The sequence below is a fragment of the Schistocerca serialis genome, chromosome 3 (genome assembly GCF_023864345.2).
Source record: "Schistocerca serialis cubense isolate TAMUIC-IGC-003099 chromosome 3, iqSchSeri2.2, whole genome shotgun sequence".
NCBI lineage: Eukaryota > Metazoa > Arthropoda > Insecta > Orthoptera > Acrididae > Schistocerca > Schistocerca serialis.
In genome coordinates this window covers 192,213,364-192,229,925 of record NC_064640.1, presented here as the reverse complement: position 1 = coordinate 192,229,925, position 16,562 = coordinate 192,213,364, and the positions used below count along the sequence as shown (strand labels likewise).

Below are 16,562 nucleotides of genomic sequence, written 5' to 3'. Positions count from 1 at the left end.
GAGAATTCAAACCATGTCACAGTTTGGAACTTTCCAGACCAAGTTCAGTAACAATCCTGCTGACAAAAGCCTAATATTTATTACGACACCAATCATTGGGTAAGTTTAGGTCTATACACTGTACAACTCTTTAGGCTACTCTATATACTGTTTGAAATACCTGAAACAGTATATGAAAAACATTTTTCATTATTCAACAAAATGATGTGTGGAATACAGACAAACTGAACATCCCTGATGAAGTAAAAAAATATCAAGTATCACTAAGCAGAAAGTTGAGCAATGAAGAGACCACAGTAGGAGTAGATGAAAGGTGGAAGGTGGAACAGGTTTGAAAAAGCCATTAAGGAAGCTGCAGAGGAAATAATAGGCATAAGAAGGAACAGAAGAACTCAGGAGTGGTTTGATGAAGATTGCAGGTCAGCAATAGAGGAAAAGAACAGGGCAAGAACAAAAGTGCTACAGAGAGCTGGAAGTATCTGGCATTATTAAACTTTACACTGACTCCACTAGGTATATACTCATCTTTACAAACAAATGAAAAATGCAGCCCACATTCACATCTTAATGCAGCTGCACTCAATATAAATCCTAAGCATCACATACAAAATGAAGCATATAAACCTGCAGCATGCTGGAGCAGGTTGGCTCAGCAATTTCAGTTAATCAGTAGAACAAAAAACCAGTCCAAGTTGAAAAATTTACTTTTTATTCATTCAATGACTAGTTTTGGGCTGAGACCCATTTTAAAATCATCATAACGTAGTAAAAAATGGCATTTCTGAAGATGTCAAAAATGTGCAATGAACATTTACAGCATATACAGGCAACTGCACTGTTATCTGTATTCACTGTACATGTTCATTGCACATTTTTGACATTTTCGGAAATGCCATTTTCAACTATGTCATGATGATTTGAAAATGGGTCTTGGCCTGAAACTAGTTATCAAATGAATAAAAAGTAGAAATTTGCAAATTAGACTGGTTTTTCATTCTACTGAAGATGAAGCTTCACTGCTATGAGAACTGTAAACCTACACTGATATTTCCAAATGTTGACAGTCCATAGTTTTCATAAATCACATTGATTACAAGCACCAGTGTATTGGAAATTCACATGAGGAACAAGAAATCATAAGGCCTATCCTCAATTTATGATTCATACCTGCTTGAAAGCCTGTAGGACTTCTTGTCTTTGGCTGAAATGGCGAAACAGCAAATGCAAGGCACCTGACACAAGTGGAGGGTAGTCGTGCATTGTAAGATGTAGCAGAACCCTCAAAAATGTTTTACCTCCATCACCATCCAAATCCAAGGCAGCACAGTCCTCACTATTAAACAGAATGAAAATTGCACTGCTTATACTTCCACATACTCCACCACAAACTAAATAAATAAAGGAGAACGATATGTGGTTTAAAACATACATCATTGCAAACAAATTATAAAATATCTCTAACAGTCCAACTGAGTGGTATTATGAGCGTAATGTTATCTGTGACAAAAGAAAATAATTTAAAAAATCACTTTCACATCACAACACATTTCACACTACAATTTTTTGTCCCTGGAAAAACTTACACTAATGATCTGCAATGGTTATTACTAGTATCTTACGCTCTTTCTGAATCCAACATCTAACTCATTATGGAGGGATGCTAACTCAGTTTTTCAGCAAGCAAATGGGAAGCCATGGTGCACAAAATGTAAACCAAACTTCTTTGTCAAGGTCTCAGTATCAGCTGACAGCATGTGTAGTGTGAGCAGTGAGTGGCAATGAGAAATGAATGAACAGTGCAATACTAGCTTTTTATGTTACGAAATACATTCTTTGCAAGAATTTATAAACAAAGCAGTATTGTAAACTAGAGGTGAACCTAAGGAGTAAACAAAGTAGTATTGTAAACTAGAGGTGAACCTAAGGAGACTACAATGATTTTCACAGACTGGTCTTGTATTTGGGAGGAAGGAGGCTCTATAACCCATCCAGCCATCCCGATTTAGATTGTAGTGAAATCATCAAGTTACTTCAAGCAAATGTCAGGTTGGATCATACTATAAAACCATGACTAATTACCTGTCCCATCCATGTTAAACTAGATAAGTAAGTATATAAATGTCTGTACATATAAATTACATTTTTTGTTCTTAAAACTGTAATACCACAAACCATCCAATATCTTTGTAAGAGTTATCAACGGATGAATAAGATGACACTGATACTGATACTACTACTACTACTACTACTACTACTACTACTACTACTACAATTCTTACTGCTGCTGCTGCTTCTGCTGCTGGTGGTGGTGTTGTAACAAACCATTGTTCTTGGAAGGGACTTTTAATAGTTTCATTAAATTTTCCATACGTAGTATGTTTTATTGACACATTCATACAAGATTCCTGCCAAGTAGGCATGTTATCAAGTCATAATTTCTTGTGTGCTGAGATAAACACTGAATGTCACTGACTTCTTGTTACAACAAACAGAAAATAACTAACAGATGAATGTAATGCATTTTAGAACATTTATTCTTGTTACTTCACAGACTTCTTTGGAGCACTCACACATCTACACACTGAGCATGAGAGCAGGTTCCAGAAAATATTATGGATTTGTGCTTATTATTTATTCCATAAAATTACACATCCCAATAATTTTTATGCTAGTAATGAGTGAATAAATTGAGGCAACTGTAATTTGACAAAATGAATATGACAAACTAGTGACATGGTGATAAATGGAACGAATGAATTACAATATGTATTTTTAAATGCTTTGATGAAGTTCTCCATTTCTTTCTCTTCCAAGTGACTTTTCATCGGGGCATACTGTTTCAAAACAGCGTCCAAAACCTGAGACAAATACCTTTACCATCACATAAAATTGCTGTTCTTCAATGCTTCCTCTACTGATTAAATAATAAAACCAGCACGCATAGGGACATAGTACACTGAAATTACAATTCTCCATTGTATTCTTTCCTCATTTAAACTGCATGACCCTTCTCAAATTCATATTTTATGTATGCATTGTCTAACGTTCTTGCATTATTTTATTTCTACAGAATAATTTCTTCAATACTTTTAATGTAAATTTCCCAGATCTGATAATGAGCTTCTTGTTATTTTATTTTCTACTGCCCCTAATTAGTTTTGTCTTTCTATCCTTTATCTCCCCATCGAATTCTCCTTTAAACAGCCCACCTGTTTTTCTCGATGTTATTTATTTAAAGACTGAAGAAAAGTAAATGTCAATTTTGTGTGTTTTGTTCAACAAAATTCTATCATTCATGGTTCCACAGATTTATTACTATCTCTTAACTGGAAGCAAACACGCGGGGTGACTCTGCGCTTCCAAATAATATTCTAAGGAACAGTAAAGATGTGAAACTGACAGTGAGATCATCTGAATATGTGCCCACGCCATCGGTGTCTTCGCCGACCACACACAGTACCTAATTCTGCTCACATCTTTGAGAGACTTATACCAGCTACCATGAGACACTGCAGTAGACATCTCACCGCATGCCACTGGGCAGCGCCACCAAACTTCCATCAACTCTTCGTCTGCAAGTGTGATTGGACTATGCGCCTTTTTAAGCCATCACGCTCAGTGCTCTGCCTCAGAATATCTTCAGGTTACTCTCAGATTATGCCGATCTTAGCTATTGCTACTCTGAACGCTAGTGAATATTGTAATCCAGTACTAGTGGAATAGAGAGGGACTGCATACACGCTCAAGGATAAAAGGTTATGCATGCTTAATACTGTATACATTGTAAGTTGATATTTTTATGTCTTAATCATTCTATAGTGTTACATGTGTTACATGTGTTCTAGAGCATTCTTCCAGTTTGTTATATTAACGGACACAACAAATATCATCTGAGAATGAAGTCATTAGTCATTACTGGGATTGTATGTGTCGGTGGAGCGTCACGGCAGCAGATGATTTACTAAATTCATAAAAAGTACACATTTTGCATATAAATGAGATCAGGGAAGTAACAACACCTTCCCATACTAGCATTTGGAAGTGATACGATGGAACAATACAGTTTGGTGCACGATATTAACACGTAGAGATAAAACTTGGGGGAGCACGAACCCCATCACGAACTGGCCGGAAACATCTTCAGAGACACTGACCGCACTCACTGACGTCATTAGCTAAAGGAATGGAACATTACACGTGCATAATAAATACAATGACCACTGGCAAAAATGAAGCAAAAGTGGTCTATATTATAATGTCTTGTCATGCGCAGTTGCGTATTAGCATCCTCCAGCTATTTGTCAAAATTTACAAAGTAAACATCGATATGCGCTAGATGACAGTACTGTTTTCAACTAATCTGATGGCATTACAGAAAAGTTCATCATTCGGTTTGTCCCTACAAGGGGCATTCAATATGAAATGCAACACTTTTTTTTTCTGAAAGCAGGTTGATTTTATTCAGGATTCCAATACACCATATTATTCCCCACTCTTTTGGCTATAAAACCCCGTTTTTCAACATAATCTCCATATAATGTGATGGTATTATGCACCTCACTAGGAGGGCCCATATGCCCGCACAGTAACAATTTACTGGTCGACATTGGAGCCGACGCCTTGCTGCGTCAATAATCTCCCCGTCACCCACATACCGCTTCTCGCAGAGCGCATCCTTCATCGGGTCTAACAGATAGAAGTCAGAAGAAATGAGATCGGAGCTGTAGAGTGGACGAGGAAGAACAATTCGAGGAAGTCCTGTGCGCTCCTCTCGCGTGCGCAGACTGATGCGAGGCCTTATATTGTCGTGGGGAAGGAGTACTTCGTTTGCATTTTTGTGGCAATAAACACAGTAAAGTCATTATTTCAATTCCCTGTGGTCAGCACAATACATTTCAGAGTTCACTGTTGGACAATGAGGGAGTACACCAAACAAAATGACCCCTTCAGAGTCCCAGAATACCACGACCATGACTTTACCGGCCGAGGGTGCAGCTTTGAACATTTTCTTCAGAGGTGGGTCGGTGTGGCACCACTCCACGGATTGTCGTGTCGTTTCCGATTCGAATCGATGAACCCACATGTCATCACCTGTGACAATGTTCGACAAAAAATTGTCACAATCAGCCTCGTACTGCACAAGCAATTGCGTTGCTCTTTAGGGTCTTCTGCTAGGTGGTGAGGAACGCAGCGGGCACACACCTCTGAGTACCTCAACTAGTGGACGACTGTGTCAGCACTACCAAAAGAAGACATTCAGCTGTACAGTGAGGCGTTTGATTGTGATCAGTCAATCACCTCAAATGAGAGTGTCTGTACGTTCCAAAATTGCAGGAATTATAGCTGCACGCAGCCGACCAGCACGTGGGAGATCGGACAGGTTTGCACGACCTCGTTGCGACGGTGACAGATGCCTCGCCCCACTCCTATGAATATCTGCGGTTCTCCACTTTTCGGCAAAAGAAACTCAATTTCATCTCTGCTCGGAACACACCTCCGTTGCAGACACCATTTTGAAGGCTATGTATAGTGCCGCCACCTATCGGAACTATTTTCCTCGATGTCCCACGACATACTCTGAATTTTTTTCAACTGAAACTGGCCGAGAAAAAATGTGTTGTATTACTTACTGAATGCCCAGAGTATATGTGAAAAGGTTCCGATTGTTTACCGTGTAACAAATACTCATTTCTTTACACAATATCATTGGTGAAAACCAATGTATATTATTAGGTATGTGGAATACTGTGACTTCTTATGCTGCATTCTGCATGGTGTGAGTATGTTTTTAAGTGTGGGCAGTAAGTGAAGGTAAAATATTTTTTGAAGTTAAACCCCAATGATGAAAGGGCTATTCCATAAAAAAACCAGTTATTATTTTGGCACAAAAGAGTTGAAGAATAGGCAAAGCATATAATACGTTGGCAATATGTCAACACTGCAGAATATAAATGAAAATACTGGCTGATAAATATGTACAAACATTTGCTTTCCTTCAAAATAACCACATTTATCCTCCAATAAAATTCGTGCTATTTTGCAGAAAATTGCTGCTTCTGACTGCTAGTGTTTTCAGTGTGTTAAGTTCCCCTTTTCACACACTGGGGCCTCAGACAAAAAAAGAGTCAGAAGTGAAGGGCTGTTTAAGTTTTATATACCGCTACCACTGACATCATTAGAGACGGAGGACAAACACAAAATTGAGGAAGATTTGAGAAGGAAATCAGCTGTAGCCCGGCATTCACCTGACATTATTTAGGGCAAGGCCGACCGTGGCATGCCGACCTTCACATGTACGGTACGTGCCAGCTACGGGTGGGCCGAGCCTGGTCTTTCACTCAGCTTCGGTCAGACTTTCTCGAAAGCACCCAGAGCGGCACGACATTTCATTTAGCATCGTGGTGTGACATTTTTCGGTTGGCACAAATCTCTTGTTTGGAAGAATCATGCTGTCAGCACTGTTTAACCTCCACTGTTTGTTCGTCATTTTGAGGACGTTCGATGGTCCAGTACTTGTTTGCACAAAGGAGGCAGTCTAGTGATCTATTGTCAGAATCCTTCAAAATGAATGGGAATGATGGGAGAAGGATCAGAATTCTCAATTCACATAAGATTTAGCATAAGAATTTAAAGATTTAGTTGACAATGACAGAGCAGAAAATTTCAAAGATCGACAAATGGGATTCACTGTTTTGTACATAAAAAAGCACTTTGTACTAAATCTTCAGGCCTGAAGCATGTGAAGAAATTTTTGGTAGTACGAATAGTAAAATTTCGCAAGTCATATGCATTAGTCCATTGTCAGTTGCAACAGTTTTCAAGGGAATTGAAAGAAGAGTATAGAGACTTTATATGTCACTATAAAGTACATCTGTTAAGCCAAGGGGCATGCCTGGAATGACTTTTCCATTTAAAACTTGCTACTGTTGAATTTATGATGGAAAAAGAAGTGCAGGAACAGAAATTAAAACTTCCAGAATTGAGTGAAGACTTCGTATTTTAAGTGGACTTGGCTCCACACTGCCCATAGTAAGACATTGCAAGGTAATGTCTTTCTGATTTGATGGGGGCACAGTAAACAGAAAATAGCATTGTAGAAGGGACACATTCAGACAAAGATAGCACAGTTCCCTCCGCTCACTGGCATTAAAAAAAGTTAGAAGTTTGAAGAATTCATTATGGCCTGGAAAGAATAACAAGGATAGTTTTATAATGATTTTGAGGATATCGTCAATTTTACATATGTTTCTGAGCCATTTTTGAGGCTGTTTGCCATTGCAGTTGAAAGCCCCCCTGTGCGCGTGCAGATGTAGCTGACTGACTGCACAGTAATTCCAGTTATGACAAATCTACATTGCTTTCTACAGGCAGAGTTTCCATGTCCTCATAATGAGGTTACAAAAGTGCTACAATATTTCAATCAACATATTGTGTGAAAGACCTTTTTTGTGTTATGAAGCTAAATGAGTCACGATTAAGTGGCAGCTAGAGTATAAAACTCTGTGAAATTGTCTGCACCTGTCTGTATGCTGGCAGTTTGTACCAGATAAAAATTATATTAGTTTTCAGCATGGGAAAAATAATTAAATAATACTGAAAATTTGTTTTGTTTATGACTTATGTTGTTCAGAAATGTGAAATATAAAATCAGGTCTTAAGCAGTGCAACAGCACTGCTGTTTGATTGCAGTGTATTTGCAGTTTTCCCCTCTTCCCTCATTTCACATTCTGGCAGCGTGGCGCGGTGGTGGGGGAAGAGTGAAGCTAGGCTGAGTACTTTGGCACACATTCCTGGGTACGGGCTACGAGCGAAATTCTTGGCTGCCCCTGATTTAGGGAAACCATGAAAAACATGACTCTGGATAGCTGGGTGGAGATTTCAATTCCACTCCTCTTGGAAATTAGTACAGTTACTTAATTACTGCACCACCTCAACTAATGTGGCCAAAAATGGATTATTCCATTCATTTGCTCTACACTACACAAGTTTTTGATATTGGTCTTAATGTCAGTTGATGTAGTTTAATTGAGTCTTAAACATTATTCAGGCTACCAAAACAGAGTTACATACCTGCTGCCAAAGATTCCTTCAGCTTGCATTCCTATTCTCTCCAAATCAATGCTTTTTTGTCCAATGGGCATGTTAGTGTCAGGTGACCGTTCAGTTTCATCAAACTCCCTTTTAAAAATTGAGAGTAAACAACTGATGCGATAATCTAATCTCACATCCAGAATGAACTGAAAATAAGAAATTAGCCATAATCACACGTGTACAACAACAAGTTTAGATTTACAAGCAAACTTTTCAAACAAAAAAGAATGAAACACACTGCACAATGAACCTACATGCCATGTGACAAATTATAATTAGATGATCACTGTGCTACAAAATAGATTAACTACAGCGGTGCGTCCTCAATCATGGAAATAGAAGCTCACTGTTCAAAAATTGTGACCAGTACAGTGTAATTCATCGACAAACACACAAGGGTAGCACTGTTGCGATGGTGAGCCAAGAGTATAGGGACTGAACTAATGAGAAGTGTGGTCGCATTCTCTTCTCGGATGAGAGCAGATTCAGTCTGGGTAGTGATACTGGATGTACTCTCATACAGCAAGAGGTGGGAAAACGTAATGCACCCACGAACACTGTCAAACACAAATGTTTTGGTGGTCCAAGTATTACAGTGTGGATAGGCATAAAATTACATGGATGTACTGACCTCCAATGCTCTGAACATGGTACACTGACTGGTTAATGTCACAGTGACACTGTATTCCTTCCCCACATGTGACTTTTCGGGGGTGCATTCAGTCCTGACTTCACTTTTATGGATGACAACAGGCAACTGCATTGAACAGCACAGGTGGAGCAGCTCTTGGAATGAGAGGATATTCAGTGAATGGCCTGGCCTCTCTGTTCCCCAAATTTAAACTCTATCAAGCAAGTGTGGGGTACAGTGGAGAGACACTTTGCATCATGTCCCCATCCACCAACGACCGTCCACCTGTTGTCATCCACGCTGGTGGAGGAATGGAATGCCCTACCACAACAACTCATCACCAACCTTATGGACTGCATGAGAACACATTACAGAGCATGCATTGCTGTCCACAGTGATCGTACACCCTATTACGAACCATGTCCTGACTTTTGTAAGGTCCATGAAACCACCATAAACTGTGGTGACTTCAGTTTAATTACTGTCTTAGAATAAAAGTGTCATTTCCGCTTTTCTCAAAGTGCATTTCTTCTAGTTACCTTCAGTACCCTACTGAAGCAGTTCTTTTTATTTATTGTCCAAGTTTTATCGAGCTGCATTACTTGGCAGTGACACTGTTGTGACAGTGCCATGACATTTAAGAGTGCCGCCACGTCAGTACGCGCAAACGGCGATAGAGGCGCTCCGCAACTCGGCTGAGCGCGGGAGCGCCACCTAGCTACGAACGGCGCTGGCCGCATGTCACGGCACGGCAGTCGAATGACTGATACGGAATTGGTAGCATGTAACCAGCTATTGTTTCTACGTTTGTATATCCACGCAATTTATTAGTGATTAAAGGTTATAACACTTTTTGGCGACGAGGTCGGATATTTTTGTTCCTTCGTTGTGGATTTGTGTGTTCGTGTTGAGGCAGACATGGAACAGCTTATGCAAGCGCTCATTGAACAGCAAACACAGCCGACAGCTGCTATTCAGGCGTTGTCGATGTCACTTACTCATCGTCTGTCTTCCTCTTCTCTGCCTCCGTTCCCTCCTTACGACGGGGCTGCTGAAGACTGGGAGGATTATGAGAAGCGTTTGCGGCAACACTTCTTGGCTTTCGGCATTGCAGACGCTCCTATGTGTAAGTCGTTATTTCTATCTTGGATTTCCCCACGGATCTATCAGCTGCTATCTCAGTTAGCCCCGCTGCGGGAACCTGCCTCTCTGTCCTTCCAAGAAATGTGTGACTTATTGTCTAACTATTACCGAAAAAACACCCACGTCGTTGCCGCCCGCGTGGCGTTCTACCGGTGTCGTAAACAGCCCCATCAATCTTACCGGGCTTGGGCGGCGGAACTACACGGTCTGAGTAGGAAATGTCAGTTTGTCACGGTCACTCATCATGAGTCTTATGCTGATTCAATGGTTAGGGATGCTATTCTACGGCTTGCTCCTGATAAAGAAGTTCGGCAACGTGCCTTACAACTGCCCAACCCATCGCTGTTGGAAATTCTAAGCATCGCTCAATCTTTTGAAGTGACTCACGCTGCTGGTGCGCAAATAGACTCGTGGTGTGATGTAGGCGCTATACAGACCACTTTCGACACAGACAATTTGCCTGTTTCCCAGGGGACCGACGATGTGGCGGCGGTTCACTCACGTCAACAACGTCACGTTGGGCCGCCACGCTCGCAGCGAAAACAGCAACCACAGAAGCAGGTTCGTTCCGCACTTCCTTCTTGTCCACGTTGTTTCATACAGCATGACAGGGCCGCGTGTCCAAAACGTTGGGCCATGTGTAATTCATGTAAGAAAAAAGGCCTCATTGCTTCTGTGTGTCAGTCCCCTAAAGTTCCTGTCGGCGAGGACGAGGCATCGGACATGGATGTTAACTGTGTGGTTTCTCAAACAAATAAGTTGTTTGTTACTGTTCGTGTTCTGGATAAAGACATTCGCATGCAAGTGGACACTGGCTCTGCAGTAACTCTCATTAATTCTCGCACGTATTTGGAGTTGGGCTCCCCTCCCTTGTCTCCAGTTAAGCGAAATCTGAGAACTTATAATAAACAGAAAATTCCTATTGTTGGCCAGTTTGATGCTTCCACTGCCTACAAGTCTGTTGTTCGGCCCCTCACATATTATGTGGTGGATCATGCGGGCACTGAAAACCTGTTCGGGTATGATGCTTTCCAGTTGTTTGGGTTTTCCATTGATGATGATGTGTACCTCATATCTGAGGATATTCCGTATCAACAGCTGGATGGATTGTGTTCTGAATTCTCGTCCGTGTTCTCTGCTGGTCTGGGTCGTGCCAAGGATTTTGAAGCCCACATTACTCTTAAACCTACAGCTCGCCCTAAGTTTTTCCGGGCACACCCTATTCCTGTGGCGTTGCGTGCACCTGTCAACGCTGAGATAGACAGGTTAACAGCTTCAGGGATTCTCCTTCCTGTTACCTCCAGCGAATGGGCATCGCCAATCGTGGTGGTTTCTAAACCAAAGGGGAGTCTGTGATTGTGTGGTGATTTTAAAGCCATTGTCAACGCTCAGAGCCTCATTGACACTTATCCTCTTCCCCATCCTGAGGAGTTATTTACCAAGCTCGCTGGGGGCCAGTTCTTTTCCAAACTTGACTTATCGGAGGCGTACCATCAGTTGCCGTTGGATGCGTCTTCCAAGGAATTTCTCGTCATCAACACTCCTTGTGGGTTGTATCAGTACCAGCGGTTACCGTTTGGCGTCGCTAGCGCGCCGGCCATTTTTCAGCGGTTTTTGGAACAGCTCACGGCTTCCGTTCCCGGCTGCATAAACTATCTGGAGGACATTGTTGTCACGGGGGCCTCCACTGAGGAGCACCTTCGCAATTTGCGTTCACTGTTTCGGGTTCTGCATTCGGCTGGGTTGAAGTGCAATCTGGACAAGTCACAGTTCTTCCGACCCTCCATTGTGTATCTTGGTTTCCACTTGTCCCGTGAGGGTATACGTCCTCTACGTCAGCATGTTGCGGGCATTACCGCTCTACCCCGGCCGTCTACGGTAAAAGAACTTCAGGCGTTTCTAGGCAAGATTGCTTATTATCACAAATTCATTCCATCTGCGGCCGCGGTGGCTCATCCTCTGCATCAGCTGTTACGCAAAAATGTTCCTTTCTGTTGGTCCGACGAGTGTGAGCAGGCTTTTGTCCGCCTGAAGGCTCATTTGCAGTCAGCGCCTTGCCTTGCCACATTCTGTCCGGGTCAGCACTTGGTTCTGGCAACTGACGCGTCCCAGTATGGCCTAGGGGCTGTTCTCGCCCATCGGTATGAGGATGGGTCAGAACGACCCATCGGCTATGCTTCCAAGACCCTCAACGATGCGCAACGGCGTTATTCTCAAATCGAAAAGGAGGCGCTCGCTATCATTTATACTCTAAAAAAGTTCAGAGTTTTTTTGTATGGTTCTAAGTTTCACCTCATCACCGACCACAAGCCGCTGGTCTCTCTGCTCAGCCCATCGGCGTCGCTTCCGGATAAGGCAGCTCACCGCCTGCAACGTTGGGCCTTGTACTTGTCTCGTTTTCACTATGAGATTCGCTATCGCCCCACGGCCCAGCATGCCAACGCTGATGCGTTGTCGCGTTTGCCGATGGGCCCCGACCCGGTTTTCGATCGAGATGAACTACTCTGTTTCCACATTGATGAGGCAGAACGTCGTGCAGTCGAGGGTTTTCCGCTTACAGGTTCGCAGGTCGCGTTGGCTACTGCGCGGGACCCGGTCCTGCGTCAGGTGATCGGTTTTATTCAACGGGGTTGGCCGGACAGGACCAAGGGCCGGGCATCAGATCCCCTTCGCAACTACAATGCCTTGTGCCTTCGTCTGTCTGTTCGTGATGGTGTTGTTGTTCTGGCCACGGGTGGCGCAGCTCCACGGGTCGTGGTGCCAGCCTCTCTTCGCATAGATGTTGTTCTCAAACTGTTGCATGAAGGCCATTGGGGGATTTCTCGGACTAAGTCCCTGGCCCGCAGGCACGTTTATTGGCCCGGTATTGATTCGGACATCGCCCACATGGTCGCTGCGTGTGGTCAGTGTGCTCAACAACTGGCTGCACCCTGTACAATGCCCTCTCGGTGGCCTGACCTGGCGCAGCCAGGGGAACGGGTGCACACTGACTTTGCCGGCCCCTTCCTCGGCACTTATTGGCTGCTGTTGATTGATGCCTTCTCGAAGTTTCCATTTGTTGTTCGATGTCCGTCGCCTACCACTGCGGTGATGACACTGGCTTTGTCCAAAATCTTTGCGCTAGAAGGTCTTCCATCCACGATCATCACGGACAATGGCCCTCAGTTCTCTTCGCAGGCCTTCCGTGATTTTTGTACTGGACACGGGATTCATCATGTTACAGCACCGCCCATCTACCCGCAATCGAATGGGGAGGCCGAGCGCCTTTTCCGCACTTTCAAAAGCCAGATGAAAAAATTCCTTAGTGATTTTTCCACAGGTGACGCTCTGTTGCATTTTCTGAGTTCTTATCGCTTCACGCCTCTGGGTGTCGCAGCCCTGCTGAACTCTTGCATGGCCGCCAACCGCGCACTCTACTGCACCTGCTTCACCGTGTCAGGCCTTGTACTGTGTCCCCTCGTGCGGGAAAATACTCGGTGGGCGCCGACATGTGGGCACAAGGGTATGGATCTCGCCCTAAATGGATTCCAGGGGTGGTCAAGGCTTTGTGAAATACGTACGGACGACGGCATGGTTGTTCGCCATTACGACCAGATGCACCCACGAGTGGTGGCCACGCAGGTGCCACCGCCCCTTCCTTCGCCTCCACCAGCCCGAGAAGCCAGTCCTGTCGCTGCTGCCGATCTCCCGTTCGTGTTGCTGCAGCCGACGTCGCTACCGCTTCCGAGTCCGCCGGAACCGGCCCCAGTCGCGACGCCGCCTTCTCCGGGACCCATCTCGCAGGAGCACACCCCCAGGTCCACGACACCTATGGATGCTGCTCCGGAGTTTTCACCCATCATCTCTTCCAGGAGGCACGTTCCACGCACGGGCTTCCGTCCTGGACATTTTCGACCGTACTCTCGTGTTTCTCCGCGGGAGCTTCTTGAGGCCTCCCAAGAGGCCATGGATGTCTCCGCACTGTCCGTGTCTCCAAGGAAGTGAGTGTTTTTTTTTCAAGGTGGGAAAAGTGTTGTGACAGTGCCACGACATTTAAGAGTGCCGCCACGTCAGTACACACAAACGGCGATAGAGGCGCTCCGCAACTCGGCTGAGCGCGGGAGCGCCACCTAGCTACGAACGGCGCCGGCCGCATGTCACGGCACGGCAGTCGAATGACCGATACGGAATTGGTAGCATGCAACCAGCTATTGTTTCTACGTTTGTATATCCACACAATTTATTAGTGATTAAAGGTTATAACAGACACATTATGCAAAATTTACCCTCGTCCGTAAGTCTTGCACAGCAGTATAGAATGACAAAGTTCCAATATCTTTCACTGCGGCTAGCAGTTTCCATGATAAATATGGAAGGCAACAACTGGTTGAACAAGGTTATTGAGCAATGACATACTCTTTATCAATTACCAAAGCAATAATTTGAAGTTGAAAACAATACCAATAAATTGGAAACTATAATACATCGGTCTCTGATTATCATATGCACTGTTAACAAAGTAGTTCGTCAAGTAATGAAGGTGCTGAATTACTTTTTTTTTTTTTTTTTTTTTTTTTTTTTTCATTCTCATTTTACTTGTCAGTACATTCATGCCGGAAAATGATTCCAAACCTAAAATGTAAAGTGTTGGGTTGCACAGTTGTAAGAAGTATGTGCATACATTTTTTGTGGCTTTCTGCTTTATATTTAAAAGTGACAGAAGGTGATGACCATGCAAATGCCACCATCACACAGAAGCAATATTGTCTGGCAGAACCATTCAGAACAAACATCATTCTTCATTTCTCCATTCTATTTTGTCCGTATAAATAAAATCAAAAGAAAACTGAATTCAGTGTACCTCTTGATGGTTCTCCGTTCATCATTTCTCTATTTGGAATGACTGCAATGGTGTTTTCAAAGATAAAAATCGTCTGGTCTCAATCAGCTGCTAATAGAAGGAAACCGAAAATAGTATACTCTTCCCAATACAGGACAGTCTGTGATGAAATTCATAATGCTTTCTACTGTCACATAGCGAATTTTCATCCAGCTGTGGGAGATGGAAACCACATTGATTAAAAATGTACTACAACATATAGAGTAAAACTAAACTCTGGTCCATCATCTCAACTGAACGGCCTTGCGCTCTATGCACCTTTCAGTCAGTGATGGACTTTTTGTTAGGTTCTTCTGGAAGTATGTTTCTGGGGTTATGCACATTCTCTCCAGGGCATATTTATGCCATTTCCTGGCATCTCCCCAAACAGGTGAAAATCACATGAGAGCGAGTCAGATGATTATCCACTGGAGTGACTATTATTATGTCTACCAATTAGGAAGCCTATTAGCCACAGTCTGAAACCTGGACATGAAGCCCTAAGGATTGTGGCCAAGGCGTAGCATGAGATTCAGGCTAATATTCACACAATATGGGAGTTTAGGTTACTTAATGAGACATCTTTCCCAGCTTAAGGTACCTGCAGACAATGCAGCATAGTATGGCTTCCAAAGTTCCACAGCCACCTCTAATTCAGGTAATGTAATGAATCTGTTAGCCAAAAAATATCTTTCTACTTGGTTTATGTTGATTGACATTGTAACAGTGAGCTTCTGCCTAGAACTCGTTTTCATTTGCTAGAACTCATTTTCGTCTCAGTACACATGCAGCCACCTTGCCAACCTGCCACTCACAAGGAGAGGACCCAGGTAGTGGGGTCGAGTTTTTGAAACCATATATGCGGTGATATAGGTTAGGGTCCCAGGTATTTCACCCACCAGCCATTCATCCTAGTGGGCCCTTGTTTGTGAGTAATCAACAAAAAATAAATTCATAATTCTGAATGTATATTCTAGAGCCTTCAAGTCAATGGATGTTTGTGTAGTGGTGCCACTGTGTAGTGGTTAGTATACAAGCACGGCACACAGAAAATCATAGGTTTGAACCTACTCAGATGCTCCAATTTGTTTTGTTTTTAATTAGTTATTGAAATGACTTTGATCATTATTTTTATTCAATATTGGTTTAAACACAGTTTTTTTTTTTTTTTTTAATTTCTATCCATTTGTCATGTCATTTTAATCATCTAATTAAGTTTTACATAAACTTTTTTTTTCATTTGGAAACTTTGTGCATGTAATTTTAATTATTTTTTATATTAATTTTGATTTAATATCATCTGTTTGATCATCCATGTTACTGCATTCACTATTTCGATTCATCATTTTGTGGCAATATTTATAATTATTATTATTATTATTATTATTATTATTATTATTTTATTATATTTATTTATAAATATTTTCAAATAATTTCACTCCATTTATTCCTATGATCAGCCCCATTGTCTGGGGGCATAGTATTAACATAGCAAGTCATGAAGAAAAATTATGTACATGCCTCACAAGCAATTTGCAGCTAACAGACTACTGTTTATGGACAAAAGCCTTAATGTTGTCTAGTTTACATTGAATAACAGTGGTATAAATTATCCAAAGCAGAACATGAAAGAAGGCATTACTACCATAATACAGGTTTTACATCTGCAACTACATCTACATCTACACGGATATTCTGCAAATCACACTTAAGTGCATGGCAGAGGGTTCAACAAACCACCTTCACAATAATTCTCTATTATTCCAGTCTCTAAAAGTGCGTGGATTGAACAAACACCTATACCTTTCCGTGTGAGCTCTGATTTCCCTCATTTTATTA

At 42.4% G+C, this 16,562-nt stretch overlaps 1 protein-coding gene across 1 annotated transcript in view; it reads right to left on the bottom strand.

The window, feature by feature from the left end:
- The window catches only part of LOC126469900 (inositol 1,4,5-trisphosphate receptor), a 345,163-nt gene that overhangs the window by 168,249 nt on the left and 160,352 nt on the right, over positions 1–16,562 (bottom strand). Inside the window, exons 19-20 of the mRNA XM_050097248.1 lie at positions 8,071–8,237; positions 1,168–1,333 (exon numbers count right to left, since the gene is read on the bottom strand). Of these exons, the coding sequence (XP_049953205.1) occupies positions 1,168–1,333; positions 8,071–8,237 (333 nt within the window). The remainder of the gene's footprint in view (positions 1–1,167; positions 1,334–8,070; positions 8,238–16,562) is intronic.